Raw genomic sequence first — 15858 nt, forward strand, 5'->3', positions numbered from 1 at the left:
TTGCTGAGTTCCTCCAGCAGACTGTAGAACAGATTCTACCATCTCCAGTCCCTGTGTCTCCTCAGAAAAAACTCTTCTCTCTTGAATTCTAACTATCTCCTACCCCTCCTTTGGAAGTTCTGTGGGATCAGGGATGACCGATTTGTACTCTGGGTTTTGGTGGGCTCTGAGGTGACTGATGGAGCCAATGCAGGAACCACAGATTCTACTGGAGCCATAGCAGACGATAGCTGAGGAGGTAGGGGGCTGGGCGCACTTGCGTTGCACATGCATGGTGCCCGCATGCTCCCAACACGGAGTTTCAAGGTTCACAGCACCATCCATTTTGAGCAAGCATGGGTCAGAGGTTCCCAGAAGTCATTGCATTGCAGTTGTACAAGTTAATGGTGAGGCTGAACTTGGAGTTGACGTAGGAGGGAGGGCATTAGATTGTTGGATCATTGGGCTCTCTTCCATGGAAGGTGGGACCTGTATAGAAGGGATGGTTTGCACCTGAACTAGAGAGATGCTAGTATCCTAATGGGAAGCTTTGTTAATGCTGCACGGTGGGGTTTAAACTAGAGTTGCAGGAAGATGGGAACCAGAGTGCCAGAACAGTTAGTAGGGAGGTTGTGGAGGCTGATGTTGGGAAGACCTCAGACAAAGTCAGGAATCAAAAGGTTGAGCATCGTACGACTAGTGTCCGGAGCTGTATATATTTCAATGCCAGAAGTATTGTAGGCAAAGCGGATAATAGTGCTGAAGGTGAGATAGCTGGTTTACAAACAGAAGCAAAGTGTAGCAAGGAGAGGTTGTCCATAGTGCAAAATTGCAGTCAACAGGATGAGATGCAATGTAAAAGGCGGGCAAAATCAAAAAGGTGAATACAGGACTGAAGGTGTATCTGAATATGTGCAGAATACTGTATAAGGTCGATGAAAGCACCACCATACTTTCCCTTTTCTATTTTCTAATTATGATTTATAATTTAAATTTTTATTATATTTACTTTGATTTGTACTTCAGTGAGCGCGAAGCGCAGAAACAAATATCACTGTGATGATTGTACACTCTAGTATCAATTGTTTGGTGACAATAAAGTATTTGTATTTGAACTTGCAGCACAGTTGCAGATTGTCAGGTATGATGTTGTAGGCATCAGTGAATCATGGCTGAAAGATTACAGCTGGGAGCTTAATGTCCAAGGATACACATTGTATCGAAAGGACAGGCAGGAACGCGGGGGGGTGGGGGTAGGGGGGCAGCATTGCTCTGTTGGTAAAAATGAGATCAGAAATAGAAAGAGGTGACATAGAGTCAGAAGGTGTTAAGTCATAGTGGATGGAGCTAAGGAACTATAAGGGTAAAAAGACCCTGACAGGAGATGTATACAGTTGGAAGGATGTGGCCTACATTTTAAAATAAGAGGTAGAAAATGCATGCCAAAAGGACGATGTTATAATCGTCATGGAGGACTTCAATATTCAGGTAGATTGGGAAAATCAGGTTGTTGATGGATTCCAAGAGGGGGATTTTCAAGAATGCCTATGAGATGGCTTTTTGGAGCAGCTCATGGTTGAGCCAACTAGAGGATCAGCTATTCTGGATTGGGTGCTGTGCAATGAACCAGAATTGATTCGAGAGTGCTTAAAGAACCCTTTGGGGAAAGTGATCATAATACGATCAAATTCACCCTGAAATTTGAGGAGAAGCTAAAGTCAGATGTATCAGTACTACAATGGAGTAAAGGGAATTACAGAGCCACAAGAGAGGAGTTGGCCAGAATTTATGGATGACAGCAGAGCAGTAACGGCTGGAATTTCAGGAAGTAATTTGGAAGGCACAGGATACGTACATCCCAAAGTGGAAAAAGTGATCTAAAGGAAAGATGACAGAACCGTGGCTAACAAGAGAAGTCAAAGCCAACATAAAAGCCAAAGAGAGGGCAGATAATAGAGTGAGAATTAGTTGCAAGTTAGAGGATTGGGTAGCTTTTAAAAACCAACAGAAGGCAACAAAAAAAGTCATTAAGGTAAAGATGGAATACGAAAGTAAGCTAGTCAACAATATTAAAGAGGTTAACAAAAGTTTTTAGATACATGAAGTATAAAAGAGAGCCAAGAGTGGATACTGGACTGCTGGAAAATGATACTGGAGAGGGGAAAGCAAAATGGCGGACAAACTGAATGAGTATTTTGTGTCAGTCTTCATTGTTGAAGACATTAGCAGTATGGTGGAAGTTCCAGGTGTCAGGGGGCATGAAGCGAGTAAAGTTACCATAACCAGACATAAGGTTCTTGGGAAACTGGAAGGTCTGAAGGCAGATAAGTCACCTGGACTAGATGGTGTACACTACAGTGTTCTGAAAGAGGTGGCTGAAGAGATTGTGGAGGCATTAGTAATGATCTTTCAAGAATCACTAGATTCCGGAATGGTTCCAGAAGACTGGAAAATTGCAAATATCACACAACTCTCCAAGAAGGAAGAGAGGCAGAAGAAAGGAAACTATAGGTCAATTAGTCTGACCTCAGTGGTTGGGAAGATGTTGGAGTCCATTATTAAGGACAAGGTCTCAGGGTACTTGGAAGCACATGATAAAATCGAGCATAGTCAGCTTTCTGAGCACTGCCAGAGATGGAGGACCTACACAGCTGCCCTAAACGCCAGCAGCGTGATAAGCTAAACGTCTCTATCTAAATATTACTGTTTCTTACAGTATAGTCATTTGCTATTGCCTGCAGCGTACTGCTGCCACACAGAACAAATTTCATGACTAATGCAGGTGGCAATAAACATGATTCTAATTCTGATTTGAAGGTTAGCCTCACACTTGCAAGGAGTTGAAACACAACATTGTATTGAGAAAGTTTGGAAAGTGTTGAGGCAATAACACAGCCTCGTGTGACAATGGTTATCACTGAGACTGACTATTACGTAGATCCACCGGTGAGGACCATGCTTTGCGTACCCCTGAGGTATAAAATCTAGATCATATTCTGTGAGCAGCTGATTTATGGAAGGATATTCCACTCTCCTCCCATTGGTGGAGTCAAAGACTTTAGGGAAATGGAAGGTAGCATGTATAGTGGCTGTCATTACCTCCTGCTTTTTTCTTGGATTTGCTGCCTAGTAATTGCCATATCCATTGTACATCTGGATGGGAAGTTTCTATGCTGTGGTTCAGGAAATAACTCTTCAGCTGCTGAGCGAAGTCAGTTGCAGAGGGCACCAGTGATAGCTTTCCTTATTGGACACCTCTGGAAGAACTCTATTATACAGTTGGATCTATCTCCTTTCTCAGTAATTGTCATGAATATGTCATCTCTGAGGTTTCTCGGTATTTGTCTTTTGTGAGATGGATGACGAGATTGTGAACTCGTGACTGATGCATTTTATCACCGAGTATTGGGGTTTCTGCAAGGTCTCCTCCCAGTCCCAAAGCCTTGCTAGTTTTGAATTATGGCTTTATAAACCTCTTGTCAGCCAGAAGTGGGAGTGAGGCTAGGCTGAGCTGAGATGGGGCTTTGGCCCCATGGCTGGAGATAACTTTGCAGATTGGACATTGGCCTGTCCAGCACTTGTCATGGCAGTCAGATCATGATGCAATCGAACAGGGTTGGGAATACTGCCATGGCGTCTTGAGCTTGACACCTTGACAGGTCTACTATCACGATGAGGTCACGGTCCATGCATTTTGTCAACAGGACACCTGACCTTACAACCCATCTCGTTATGATCTTGCACCTTATTGTTTACCTTGCACTGCACTTTCTCTGTAGCTGTTACACTTTATTCTGCAATGTTATTGTTTTACTTTGTACTACTTTAATACACTGAGAATAATTTGATCTGTGGGAACAGTATGCAATGGAAATTTATTATTGTCACGTCTTGAGATACAGTGAAAATCCTTCACTGTATCTCCAGACATGTGACAATAATAAACCAATTCCAATTTTAATTCCAACAGACCCCTATGGACTTAGTCTTCTCAATTCTTTCCTAGCCAATTATTTCTTGCCAGACAATTGGGTTCAACCTTGGCACTGGAGCAAGGGGCAGGTATGAGGGCAGAGTGTCAGCAGTGTGAGTGGGGATGTGCAGAATTGAGAACATTGACCAGATATACACTTGGAAGCTGGAACAGCAACGGGGGCCAGTGGGGGAGGGAGGTAGGGCATCAGATGTCCCATAAATGGGACCAGTTTTCGATAGCCTGGATGGGTCGGAGAGGAATTTTCCAGATTTTTTCTCCTCAATTGGCAAATCGTTTTTTTTTCCCCCCCGGGTGATTACATGGGTTTGGGCGGGATGAATAATAAAATAAGATGGGCGGCATGGTGCCCTGTTGGTTGGCACTGTTGCCTTGTGGGATTCGGTGAAAACTAGAGTTAAGATTGGATCAGCCATGATCTTGTTGAATGGCGCAGCAGGCTTGAGGGGCCGATTGGCCTACTCCTGCTCCTATCTCTTATGTTCTTATGATCTTTACAGGTGGGCCAGGTGCAGTCAGAGTTGGGGAGGGGACCAGGGGACAGGAACTCAGCAAGGGCATGGAGATTCATAACGTGACACTAACCCGAGTCCTCTGCACTCTGAGGGAGCTCTGGAAGCCTGTGCAGCAGCCTGGCTGGTTCCTGGTACTGCAGATCCAATGGAAACACACGCTCGTACGTGGGGTTGGTCTGGATTATCTGAGTCTGGTTGTTTATGACAATGGCGTCATCACACTGGGACAGGCGCACGGTGACATCTTCCTCCAGGATTTTCCGTGGAGCCTTGAGAAACAAGCAGGGTTTCAAGCATGCATCAGAATAAACCTCTGGAGCAAATAATAGAGTACAGTCTACAATAGTTACACCCTCAACAGGCAATGCAGTAAGGAAACTACAGGATGATAAATCCCAATAATTATTAAAGGTTTAAAATAGATGACTGTGGAGATTGTTACATCCTGCTTATCAATTTCCAAAATTACAGAGATTCTAGAAGTGTTACCGAAGGCAAGGGTAGAAAATGTGATAGCACCCTATACGTCTACCTGCACTGCACTTTATCTGTAACTGAATTTGTTTTTCTTTCTAAAATCTCAATATAATTATGAAGGGCATGATCTGTCTGGATGGCAGATTATTGGTATTGGTTTATTACTGTTACATGTGGGAAAACTTAATTTTGCAAGCCAGTCATGAAAACATAAGTAGTGTGAGGAAAAAGCATAACAGTATCGTGGTATATGTGGAAGTAATCAAGCAATTACCAATACCAATAGGACCAATGACCAATTACCAATACCAACAGGACCAATTACCATTACCAACAGGACAGGAGGAGAAAATCTCTCAGATCTATGAGCTGAACACCAATGTTTGGGAAAATGTTGCAATCTAAATGGAGAAAGCACCTTGAAGAGAATACTATGACTGAGCAGAATCCCCATTGTTTCTTGAAAGAAAAATCTTGATGGGACTTCTCTGCTGAAGTTTGCTGAGGATGTGATTAGTAGAATAGATAAGGGGAAACAGTGGATGTGATGCATTGCAATGCTTGAAAGGTTTTCAATAAGGTTCCACACAGGAGGTTTATCAAAAAGATTACAGGATGGAATGACATAGAGTAATAGACCAAGATAACCCACACTATTTATTGGCCAGAAACCAGATAATGAATGTAAACAGATCCTTCTCTGATTGGCAGGGTTACAGCAGGGATTGGTAATTGAACCCCGGTCATTCTAACTGAACAGATCAAATGTTTCACTGAGTTTTCCAATGAAGTTAAAACTAGATGGGGTTGTGAGTGGGAAGGAAGACAAAATGAGGCTTCAAAGAGACATGAAGAAATTGAGCGAATGGGTGGGAATGTGGCTGATGACGTAGTGGAGAAAAATGTAGTGTTAAACATTGATACCCAAAATTGAAAGAAGTCAAAATGGTTAGAAGTTGGGCTAAAATGTCTGTTTTTGTGTTGAATAACTCTAAGGGTTTTAAACAAGGGAATATCTTTGACAGAGTGAGACCAAAAGAGATATTGTAGTATTAGAAGCAGATTATGCCTCTTTGCCTGTGTAATGTGTTGGTAATAGTAAGGCACAGCAGGTTAGGTAACATGAACTAAGCAGGACCAGGCAAGCAAAACTGAACAGATGACAGGTAGGAATGACTAGTTCTAGGAGAGACAGAAGGAAAGGGTGGGTTACCCAAGATTGGAGAATTTGACGAGTCCAGAAGGCTGCAACATGGAAGATGAGGTATTGTTCCTCAGGCTCACACTGGCCTTGTTGTAAAAATGCAGGAGGCCACACACAGTAAGGTCAAAGCAGTAGTGTAAAGCAACCAGAAGCTCAGGGTCACTCCTGTAGACATAGCATAGATATTCTGCAAAGTGATCACTAAAGCTACATTTGATTTCTCCAGTGAAGAGGACATCACATTGTGAACATTGCATGCAGTACACTAGACTGTGATACTGCAGTACACACAGTGGGATTACATTTACCACCTTCCGATCCATATGCGATGCCCCAGTGTCCAAAGATGATGACCACCAACGCACCCACTATCTCCAGGGCTATTTGCTTTAGTAGCCTGGCTCAGATTTATTAGGCGCTGGGGATTTCTCAGCCTTTAAACCACCCAAAACTAATTTTTTTGCTTTTATTGAATTTCTTCACCTCCTCGCTCTCTCTGGATCCATTGTTCCCCGGCACGGGTGTCACAACCACGGACTCTGCTGCAGAGGCTACATAACCCCGCAAGTGGGCTGTGCAGCAGATTCGACAATTGCGCTCATGAATATGCACCTTCCAACTTACTACGATTTCATTATAATGGTATTTAACTCCTTTCTTTCTGTTCGTCTTGTGGAGACTTGACCAAAAGCACAGCAACATTTATGCTTCCTGTTTACCTTTGTCCTTGTCCGGGAAAGAAGACTACTCTTTACTGATGCTGTAAAGAAGCAGTATTCATTTACTATTTATTTATTGCTTCCAACTGCCGAGTTGGCGTTTTACTTTCAGTTTAACACCTCAGTTTTACTTTTAGTTAACGGCCCTATCGGCCTAGCATTTACTGTTTTCCTTTAAATTCCACAACAATTCTCATTAAAGTTAGCGAATTGTCAATCTGCTCCAGTGTCTCTCTCTCTCCGCACTTGGGCCACATCTGAACGCAGTGACACTGGGAGGTTATTTATGTCTTCCATTGTGAGACAGAACCAGATAATCCATTTAAATGGGCTGCCATTTCTTTGTAACCAATTACAATTTCTCTTGTTTCTGACTGTAGGGGACCTACAGTTTCTTTCATCACCTTTCTCCCCCGGCATATTTACAGTCAGTGGCTACATTCTCCAAACTTTACTCTCACACTCCTCTTCCTCCAATGTTGGCCCTCCTTTGTTGAATTCTAACCTGTGCCCAACTCTCAGGACTGCTGCTGTTTCTAGTAGTATTGAATCAGTTTCCACCTCTGATTTCCTTCATAGACTACAGGTAAGACCTCTTTTACAAATAAGACATAATGCATGTTCCTTAAGTATGATCAATTACTTATCCTCTGACAACCCATCCAGTGAAATCCCTCAATCTCTCAGACCCATTTCAGTTCTGCAGCTGCCTTTATTCTGATTCAGGACCTTTGTCCCTGGTCAATCTCTTGCACTTTCTATCAAGTAATGGCTACGTTTCCCTTAGTGACCCTATACAACGAGGTTGTTAATGACTCTTTTTCCATTGCACGATGCCCAGGATCAAGCTGGGAGTGAGATTAGTTTAAGAGGGTGTTTGACAGATAACATAGACACAGTGGGTCAATGGGCCTCTTTCTGCACTGCTAGACACTCTAACCATGGCAGCAGTGTGAACTGTGAGGTGTATGAAGAAGATATGAATAGGCCAGTCAAATGGGTGGACAGGTAAGCCAGTGTAATGATGTGTTGCCTCTCCTGCTTTCTGCTAATGAGCTGATTGGCAAGATCAGGAGAGGCAACAAAAATAAAGGGTTCAATTCTAAAATGCCTGAAAGAGAGATTTCGGGTATATGCTGATAACTCATTGAAAGCACCAAGGCAGGATGAGTAAGTGGTTAGTAAATGCATATTGCATCCTGGCTTTAATAAATAGAGCCCCAGAGAAACAAAGTCCCTATGAAGCTTTAAGTATTGCTGGTTCAGCTACAGATGGAGTACTGAGTCCATGCTTCGGAGAGGGTGCAGAAAACGATTCCCTCAATTATTCCATGGATGAGGGGCTTTAGTTATGTGGACCACTGCTGTTGAGGTAGTTTTCCGTGGAGCAGAGAAGGCTGAGAGGAGATCTAATAATTTAAAATCACAGAATGTTAAAACAGAAGAATAGCAAGGGAATAAGATAATGCAGTGGGTGGTCAAGGGCTGGAATAGTGGCCAAATCAAATGCTTAAGCAGATTCAGTTAGTGTGTTCAAAAGGGAGCTAAATTGTTCATCCCTTGACCCGTAGAGCTCATAGGCTGAACGGTATCCCTCCGTGACATAACCATTTATCTGCAGAGCACAAGCTATAACAGCCCACTCTGAGATTATTGGGTGCTGCCTCAGCAGGGTTTGGTATTATAAAGAGTCACTTTCAAATGACTAAATGATAATAACATCACGATTGCACATGAGCGGTGAAGGGCACAGAACAGTAAAGACCCTCCACAGCCACTGGGTGACAGGACTGCAGTATCACTCAGTGAGATGGCAAGTACATAACTGATTGAAATATACCGACTGAAGCGAGGGTAGGTGGGATAGTAAAGGTTGGGGCTGGGTGGGGGGGGGGGGGGGTGGGAGGCCAAGAGAAAGGGCAAATAAAATGAAGAACTGGGAAGGCAAATATGAGAGTGTAAAGTTGGGGGGCATTCAGAGGAGGTGCAGGATGGCAAGCAGGGGGTTGAGGGTCAGTGGGAGGAGGAGAAGGGGGGTGTGCAGGCAGAATGCGGCTGGGGAGGTGCGAAGAAGCCACGGTGAGACAGTGGAGGAAGGGGAGGAACGCACTTTCTCCAGGATCCGCTTCCAGTGTTGTCTCCACAGAATGATAATGATGATGAGGAGGAGGAGGAGGATGATGGCCACCAAGCAACCAATCAAAATGGAGGTCTTGCTGTCCTCGGTGTGGTTCATGGGCTTCATGACAGTGGGAGAAGGCGGACTGTCTGCAGAGGGAAAAAATATATCTGAGTGAACAGTGCAGGTCACGGCACCACATACCACCTCCAGGACTGTCTACAAGAACAGCCGCTCCCCACCACACTAACATAACTGCAGGTAGTGCGCAGAAGGAGAGGTACCGAGTGCAGCTGGCTGGGAGACTGCAGACAGTAAGTGAAGCAGGGACAGAGGAAATGCAGGGAGAGTGAGAAGGCAGAGTCAGAGCAGAATCAGGTTTATTATCACTGACATGTTGTGAACTTTGTTCTTTTGCGGTTGCAGGACAGTGCGATAAATAAAAATTACTATATGTTACAATAATAATATACTAAGTACAAATAAGCAGTGCAAAAAGAGAGCAAAATAATGGAGTAGTGTTCACGGGTTCGTGCTTCATTCAGAAGTGACATTGGAGGGGAAGAAGCTGTTCCTAAAATGTTGAGTGTGCGTCTTCAGGCTCCTGTACCCCCTCGTGGTGTGGGGGATCTGTCAATGAGTAAGATGAGTGGAGACAGTGGAGAGACAGGCTCAAGTGAAGAAGTACTACAAACATTAAGAAGTCTTTACCAAGATTCAGGGTGATCAGCCCACTGGGAGTGCTGGTCAGAGCAGGACCCAGAGATCCTTTCACAGTCTGTGTTGGGAGAGAGGTGGTTTTCAGCTCTATCCTCTGGCCTTGATCTACATCCAGCCTGGGACTTCTGGAACCTGCTGAAATTTGGGAACAGTCTTCCCTCATGGGAGGCTGAGAGTTGTCCACCAGAGGATTCGATTCTCCAACATCTGTCAAACAGAGATGGAAAACAAACTGAAACTCTGTCAACAGTTTCCAACAAAATAAGCATATGGCAAGGAGAGAGGGAGATGGAAACTTTCATGGCCTAGGAACAGAGAGAAGGGAAAAGAGAGTAACACACAGGAAAGAGTCAATGCTGAGATCCATTGCTCTTTCTGTCACAGTGTGATCATTTCTGCAGTGAGTATCTTCTTTAGTCTTTCCCATTCCCTCTTACTCTGGAACCCCTTATTCCCAGGAACAACTCTGGTGAGTTTACGTTACACACTTTGAGGTGCTGAGTTGGATAGGTCCTCCACTCTAATTCGTCTGTGCCGACTGTGATGCCTTTCAACACTAATCTCATCCTCTCTTCTCCCCTCGCCCATCAAACAGAAGATACAAAAGCCTTAAAGTACATACCACCAGGCTTAAGGACAGCCTCTGTCTGGCTGTTGCAAGGTTATTGAATGGATCCCCATGATGATGAGATGGCCTCTTGACCTCACAATCTACCTTGTTATGACCTTGCACCTCACTGCCCACCTACATTCAACTTCCTCTGAAGCTGAGACAGTTTGTTCTACATTCTGTTATTGTTTTACTTTGCTTTACCTCAATGCACTGTTGTAATGACCTGATCTGGATGAAAAGTATGCAAGACCAGCTTTACACTGCATCTCAGATAAATGTGACAATAATAAACCAATTCCAACTTGCCAGCATACTGTCTGCACCTCTCTGCTCATTTCCTATCCAATTCCGTGCCCTTCTAAACAGAGCAATCATACCTGTCTCTACTATCTCCTTTTGTTCCATATACTCATCGCACTCAATGTCAAACACCTTGGATTTCCATCAAATCTCTCCTCTCTTATCTCTGAGCCCTCTGGTCCTAGACTCTACCACCCCAATGAAAAGACCTTATATATTTTTTTCATAATTTTATAAACTTCTGCCAGGTCTCCATTCTTACATTCCAGTGGAATCATCCTGAAGTCCCTCTGTGTATCAGCACTCCCAGGGTTTCTGTTCCTGTTAGCATTTGATGCCATAAAATACACTGTCTCACAGAAGAGGGAAGCATAATCTATCCTGTGTTGCCCTGCTCTGCCCTCCCACCCCTCTCACCATACAGTTTGTACTTTCCTCAGACTAAAATAGAAAACATTGGAAAAAGTCAGCAAGTGGGGCAGAACCTAGGGGAAGAGAAACAGTATTGTTTTAGATTAACAGTATAAAATTAAGTAATATACAGAGAGGGGACACAAGAAACTGCCAATGCTGGAATCTGGAGCAACAAACAATTTGCTGGGGGACCCAAAGTTTTGACAATTCCCTTCTTCCCACAGGTACTGCTCAAACCACCAGCAGGTTGTTATTAACAACATACAATTGTACGTTACCCAGACTTTACAATATTAGGAAGCTATTACACAAAGGAGACACACAAGATTCTGCAGATGCTGATAATCCTGAGTAACACACACACAAAATGCTGGAAGAACTCAGCAGATCAGGCAGCTGAAATTAAACAGTCGACGTTTCAGTCCTGATAAAGTCCCAGCCCAAAACTTTTTTTTCCCTTCCACAGACATTGCCAGACCTGCTGAGTTCCTCCAGCATTTTATGTGTGTTGCAGAGAAAAGACTTAACTTCCCCATAAGAGCTTCTTTAAAATTCAATTGTTCTGCCCATTGCTCTTCCCCACCATCTCTTTCTCTTTCTCAGTTCTGATGAAGCGTTTCCAGACTGAAACCAGCCATTTCTCTTCCCAAGGTGCAGGCTGATACACTGCGGTTTTCCAACATCCCATGCCAATCAATGCCATTAGCTTGGACATAACATCAACTCCCACCCTTCCATCATTCCTGAGCACCAGCTGGCATATTCCCACCTGCAATGGATGACTGGAAGGAAATCTCACTGAAGAGCATCCAGCGATCGGCGAAGTGGAAGCGGCAGCGAATGGCCTTGGCCAGGCGCCGGCCCAGGGGCACAATAACAAACCGAGCACTTGGGTTCTTGTCGTCCATCACCGTGGTGACACCCACAGAGTCGTGCTCCCAGTTCGCTACCAACCGTTGCTTGAAGAAGCACTCCACCCGCTGGAAAATCTTCACCGACTTGGTGTACAGGTTGTTACAGTGCACCTGGAGAACAGGGAAAAGCTCATCAGAGGGAGCAGGAAGGAGAGGTTACGTGGGGGAGAATGCGAGGGGATGTGGGAGCAGTGAAGAGCAAGAGAGGAAGGAGTGCAGATCTGGAAGAAACGCAGGGAGGGTGTGAGATCAGAGGGAAGGAAAGGGAGGGAGAGGGAGGGAGGTAATGGGAAGGAATGTGACAGTGGGCAGGGGAAGTTGGGAAGTAAGAGAGGGGGGAAGAGAACTGAAGGCGGACAGACTATAAGATGTGGCACAAGAGAGGGGAATGGGAAAGGGATAATGGAAAACTGGAGGGAAGGGAATGAAGGGGAAGGTAGAAAGGAAGGGGTGAAGAGAAAGAGAGAGATATGAGGGGCATGCAGAGGGAAGGCACAGAGATGGGAGAGAGGATAGGAAGGCAGGGGTATGAGGGATGGAACAGGAAGGGAGGGGTGCGTAGATTTGGCATGTCAGCAAACATTTTGTCAACCTTCTACAGATGCAGAGTGGAGAGGACCTAATTGGATGCATCACGGACTGATATGGAAACACCAATGCCCAGGAATGGAAAAGGCTACAGAAGGAGGCGGACACAAAACAGTTAATCACAGATAAAACCCTCTCTACCATCGAGCGCATTTACATGGAGTGCTATCACAAGAACCTAGCAACCAAAATCAAAGACCCCACCTTCTAGGCGATGCCCTCTTCTCGCTACTATCATGAAGCATGAGGTACAGAGGCCCTAGGTCCTACAGCGCCAGGTTCAGAAAGTTATTACCAGGTTATACAGCACCCATCAGGCTCCTGAGCTGGTGTCGATAACTTCATTCACTACAATTCTGAATTGATTCTACAACCTACAAACTATTTCCAAGGACTCCTTACAACTCATGTTCTCAATTTGCACAGTTTGTCTTCTTTTGCACATTGGTTGTTTGTCAGTCTTTGTAGCTTTTTTGGTAAATTCTATTGTTATTTCTTTTTTCCCTTTAAATGCCTGCAAGAAAATGAATTTCTAAGTAGTATTTGGTAACATTCATGTACTTTGATAATACATTTACTTCTGACTTTTTATTTATGTGGCAGGACGGCTGCGGTCCAAGGAGACGGGAAGGGAGAGTCATGGGAAGCAAGGGGTGAGGCAGGAGAGGAATGAAAACCCAGCAGGGGCCACAAAGGAGGGTATGGAATGGGAGGGACAAGAGGATTGAGTGGAGGCTGAAGACCCAAATTCAATGTTTTAGAATCAGCTTCATCTTCTCTGCCATCAGATTTCTGAGCAGTCCATGAATGCATGAACCCTACCTCATTATTCACCATTTGTACGATTTATTCTACAAACCCCATTTCCAGAAAAGTCGGGATATTTTCCAAAATGCAATAAAAACAAAAATCTGTGATATGTTAATTCACATGAACCTTTATTTAACTGACAAAAGTACAAAGAAAAGATTTTCAATAGTTTTACTGACCAACTTAATTGTATTTTGTAAATATACACAAATTTAGAATTTGATGGCTGCAACACATTCAACAAAAGTTGGGACAGAGGCATGTTTACCATTGTGTTACATCACCTTTCCTTTTAATAACACTTTTTAATCGTTTTGGAACTGAGGATACTAATTGTAGTAGACTTGCAATTGGAAATGTTGTCCATTCTTGCTTGATATAAAACTTCAGCTGCTCAACAGTCCGTGTTCTCCGTTGTCTGATTCTCCTCTTCATGATGCGCCATACATTTTCAATAGGAGATGGATCTGGACTGGCAGCAGGCCAGTCAAGCACACGCACTCTGTGTCTACAAAGCCACGATGTTGTAGCCTGTGCAGAACGTGGTCTGGCATTGTCCTGTTGAAATAAGCATGGACGTCCCGGGAAGAGACGTCGCCTTGATGGCAACATATGTCTCTCTAAAATCCTAATATACGCCTCAGAGTCAATGGTACTTTCACATACATGCAACTCACCCATGCTGTGGGCACTGATGCACCCCCATACCATCACAGATGCTGGCTTCTGCACCTTTCGCTGATAACAATCAGGATGGTCGTTTTCATCTTTGGCACGGAGAACTTGACGCCCATTTTTTCCAAAAACTAGCTGAAATGTGGACTCATTTGACCACAGCTCACGGTTCCACAGTCTTTCGGTCTATCTGAGATGAGCTCGGGCCCAGAGAACTCGCCGGCGTGCCTGCATAGAGTTGATGTATGGCTTCCTCCTTGCGTAATACAGTTTCAAGTTGCATTTCTGGATGCAGCGACGGACTGTGTTAAGTGACAATGGTTTTCCGAAGTACTCCCGAGCCCAGGTGGCTATAATTGTCACAGTAGCATGACGGCTTCTTAGGCAGTACTGCCTGAGGGCTTGAAGATCGTGTGCATTCAACAGTGGTTTCCGACCTTGCCCTTTACGCACTGAGATGTCTCTGAATTCTCTGAATCTTTTCACAATATTATGTACTGCAGATGTTGAAAGACCTAAATTCTCTGCAACCTTGCATTGGGAAATGTTCCTTTTGAACCTACTAACAATTCTCTCATGAATTTTGGCACAAAGAGGTGAGCCACGACCCATCCTTGCTTGCAAAGACTGAGCCTTTGATGGATGCTACTTTTATATCCAGTCATGATACCTCACCTGCTACCAATTAGCCTGCTTAATGTGGAGTCTTCCAAACCAGTGTTACTTGAATATTCTGTGCACTTTTCAATCTTATTTTAACTCCGTCCCAACTTTTGTTGAGTGTGTTGCAGCCATCAATTCTAAATTTGTGTATACTTACAAAATACAATTAAGTTGGCCAGTAAAACTATTGAAAATCTTTTCTTTGTACTTTTGTCAGTTAAATAAGGGTTCACGTGAATTAACATATCACAGAATTTTGTTTTTATTGCATTTTGGAAAATATCCCAACTTTTCTGGAAATGGGGTTGGTAGTAACTTATAAATCATTTTTATGTCTTGTACTGTGCTGATGTTGCAAAATAACAAATTTCACATGTCAGTGATAATAAACCAGATCCTGATTCTCAGGGTAGGGAAGGGATGTGAGGGGAGGTGAAGCACAGCCCTTTACCCTGGTGGTGCCATGGAGCCAGTTAGCTTCACTTCAAGGGGCCATTCTGAGTCTACACTCCTAAACTGTTTCTTAACTCCACACCAAGTTAATTTTACTCCTGAATTTCTGAGGCAAGATCCTTATCTCAACTGCCTTTACTTTTTGGTTTTCTATATTGCCAACGTTTTCAAGAAGTATACTAGAAGATTTATAACTATGTCAGTGTAATGGTTCAGATTTAACCCATTTACTTCTATGTGCACCATTAGTTCAGATGCCCTGCTAGTGCTCGGGTGAACCAGAACTGCCACCTGATGCCCAGGAAAGTGTGTTTAGATGTGTTAAGATTGCTATATCCATTCCATTTTGTCGTATTTTCTCCTAGAACAAAGTATCCAAGTAGCATGCCCCTTCCCCGATGCACTGCAATCTCCCATTCTTGAACTCCAGCTCAGCAAGTCTGAGCTGAAGCTCTGTGGGCTGAAGATGTTTCCTATAGGTTTGGTCACCGTGAGTCACGGTGACACATACCATAGCTGCACTCATTGTTGGTCTGGTACGCCTGTTCTTTATGCACGCATGTAATTTAATCACTTTATTTAATTCTGTCACCATTGCTTAAACCTCGTCACGATACAACAACATTTTCTCCCTGTAGTTCCCATAGTCAGGACGTGGTGCTACGTTCAGTTTGTACTTTGAGGTGGGACCACAGAAGTAC

At 43.9% G+C, this 15858-nt stretch overlaps 1 protein-coding gene across 4 annotated transcripts in view; it reads right to left on the reverse strand.

Moving 5' to 3' along the window:
- The window catches only part of LOC132407656 (discoidin domain-containing receptor 2-like), a 104166-nt gene that overhangs the window by 14974 nt on the left and 73334 nt on the right, over nt 1-15858 (reverse strand). For all 4 annotated transcript variants that reach the window (XM_059994454.1, XM_059994456.1, XM_059994455.1 and 1 more), the window contains exons 8-11: nt 11824-12079; nt 9719-9934; nt 8999-9156; nt 4559-4757 (exon numbers count right to left, since the gene is read on the reverse strand). In XM_059994454.1, coding sequence (XP_059850437.1) covers nt 4559-4757; nt 8999-9156; nt 9719-9934; nt 11824-12079 — 829 coding nt within the window. The remainder of the gene's footprint in view (nt 1-4558; nt 4758-8998; nt 9157-9718; nt 9935-11823; nt 12080-15858) is intronic.

Source organism: Hypanus sabinus, chromosome 18 (assembly GCF_030144855.1).
Source record: "Hypanus sabinus isolate sHypSab1 chromosome 18, sHypSab1.hap1, whole genome shotgun sequence".
In the NCBI taxonomy this organism is placed as follows: Eukaryota; Metazoa; Chordata; class Chondrichthyes; order Myliobatiformes; family Dasyatidae; genus Hypanus; species Hypanus sabinus.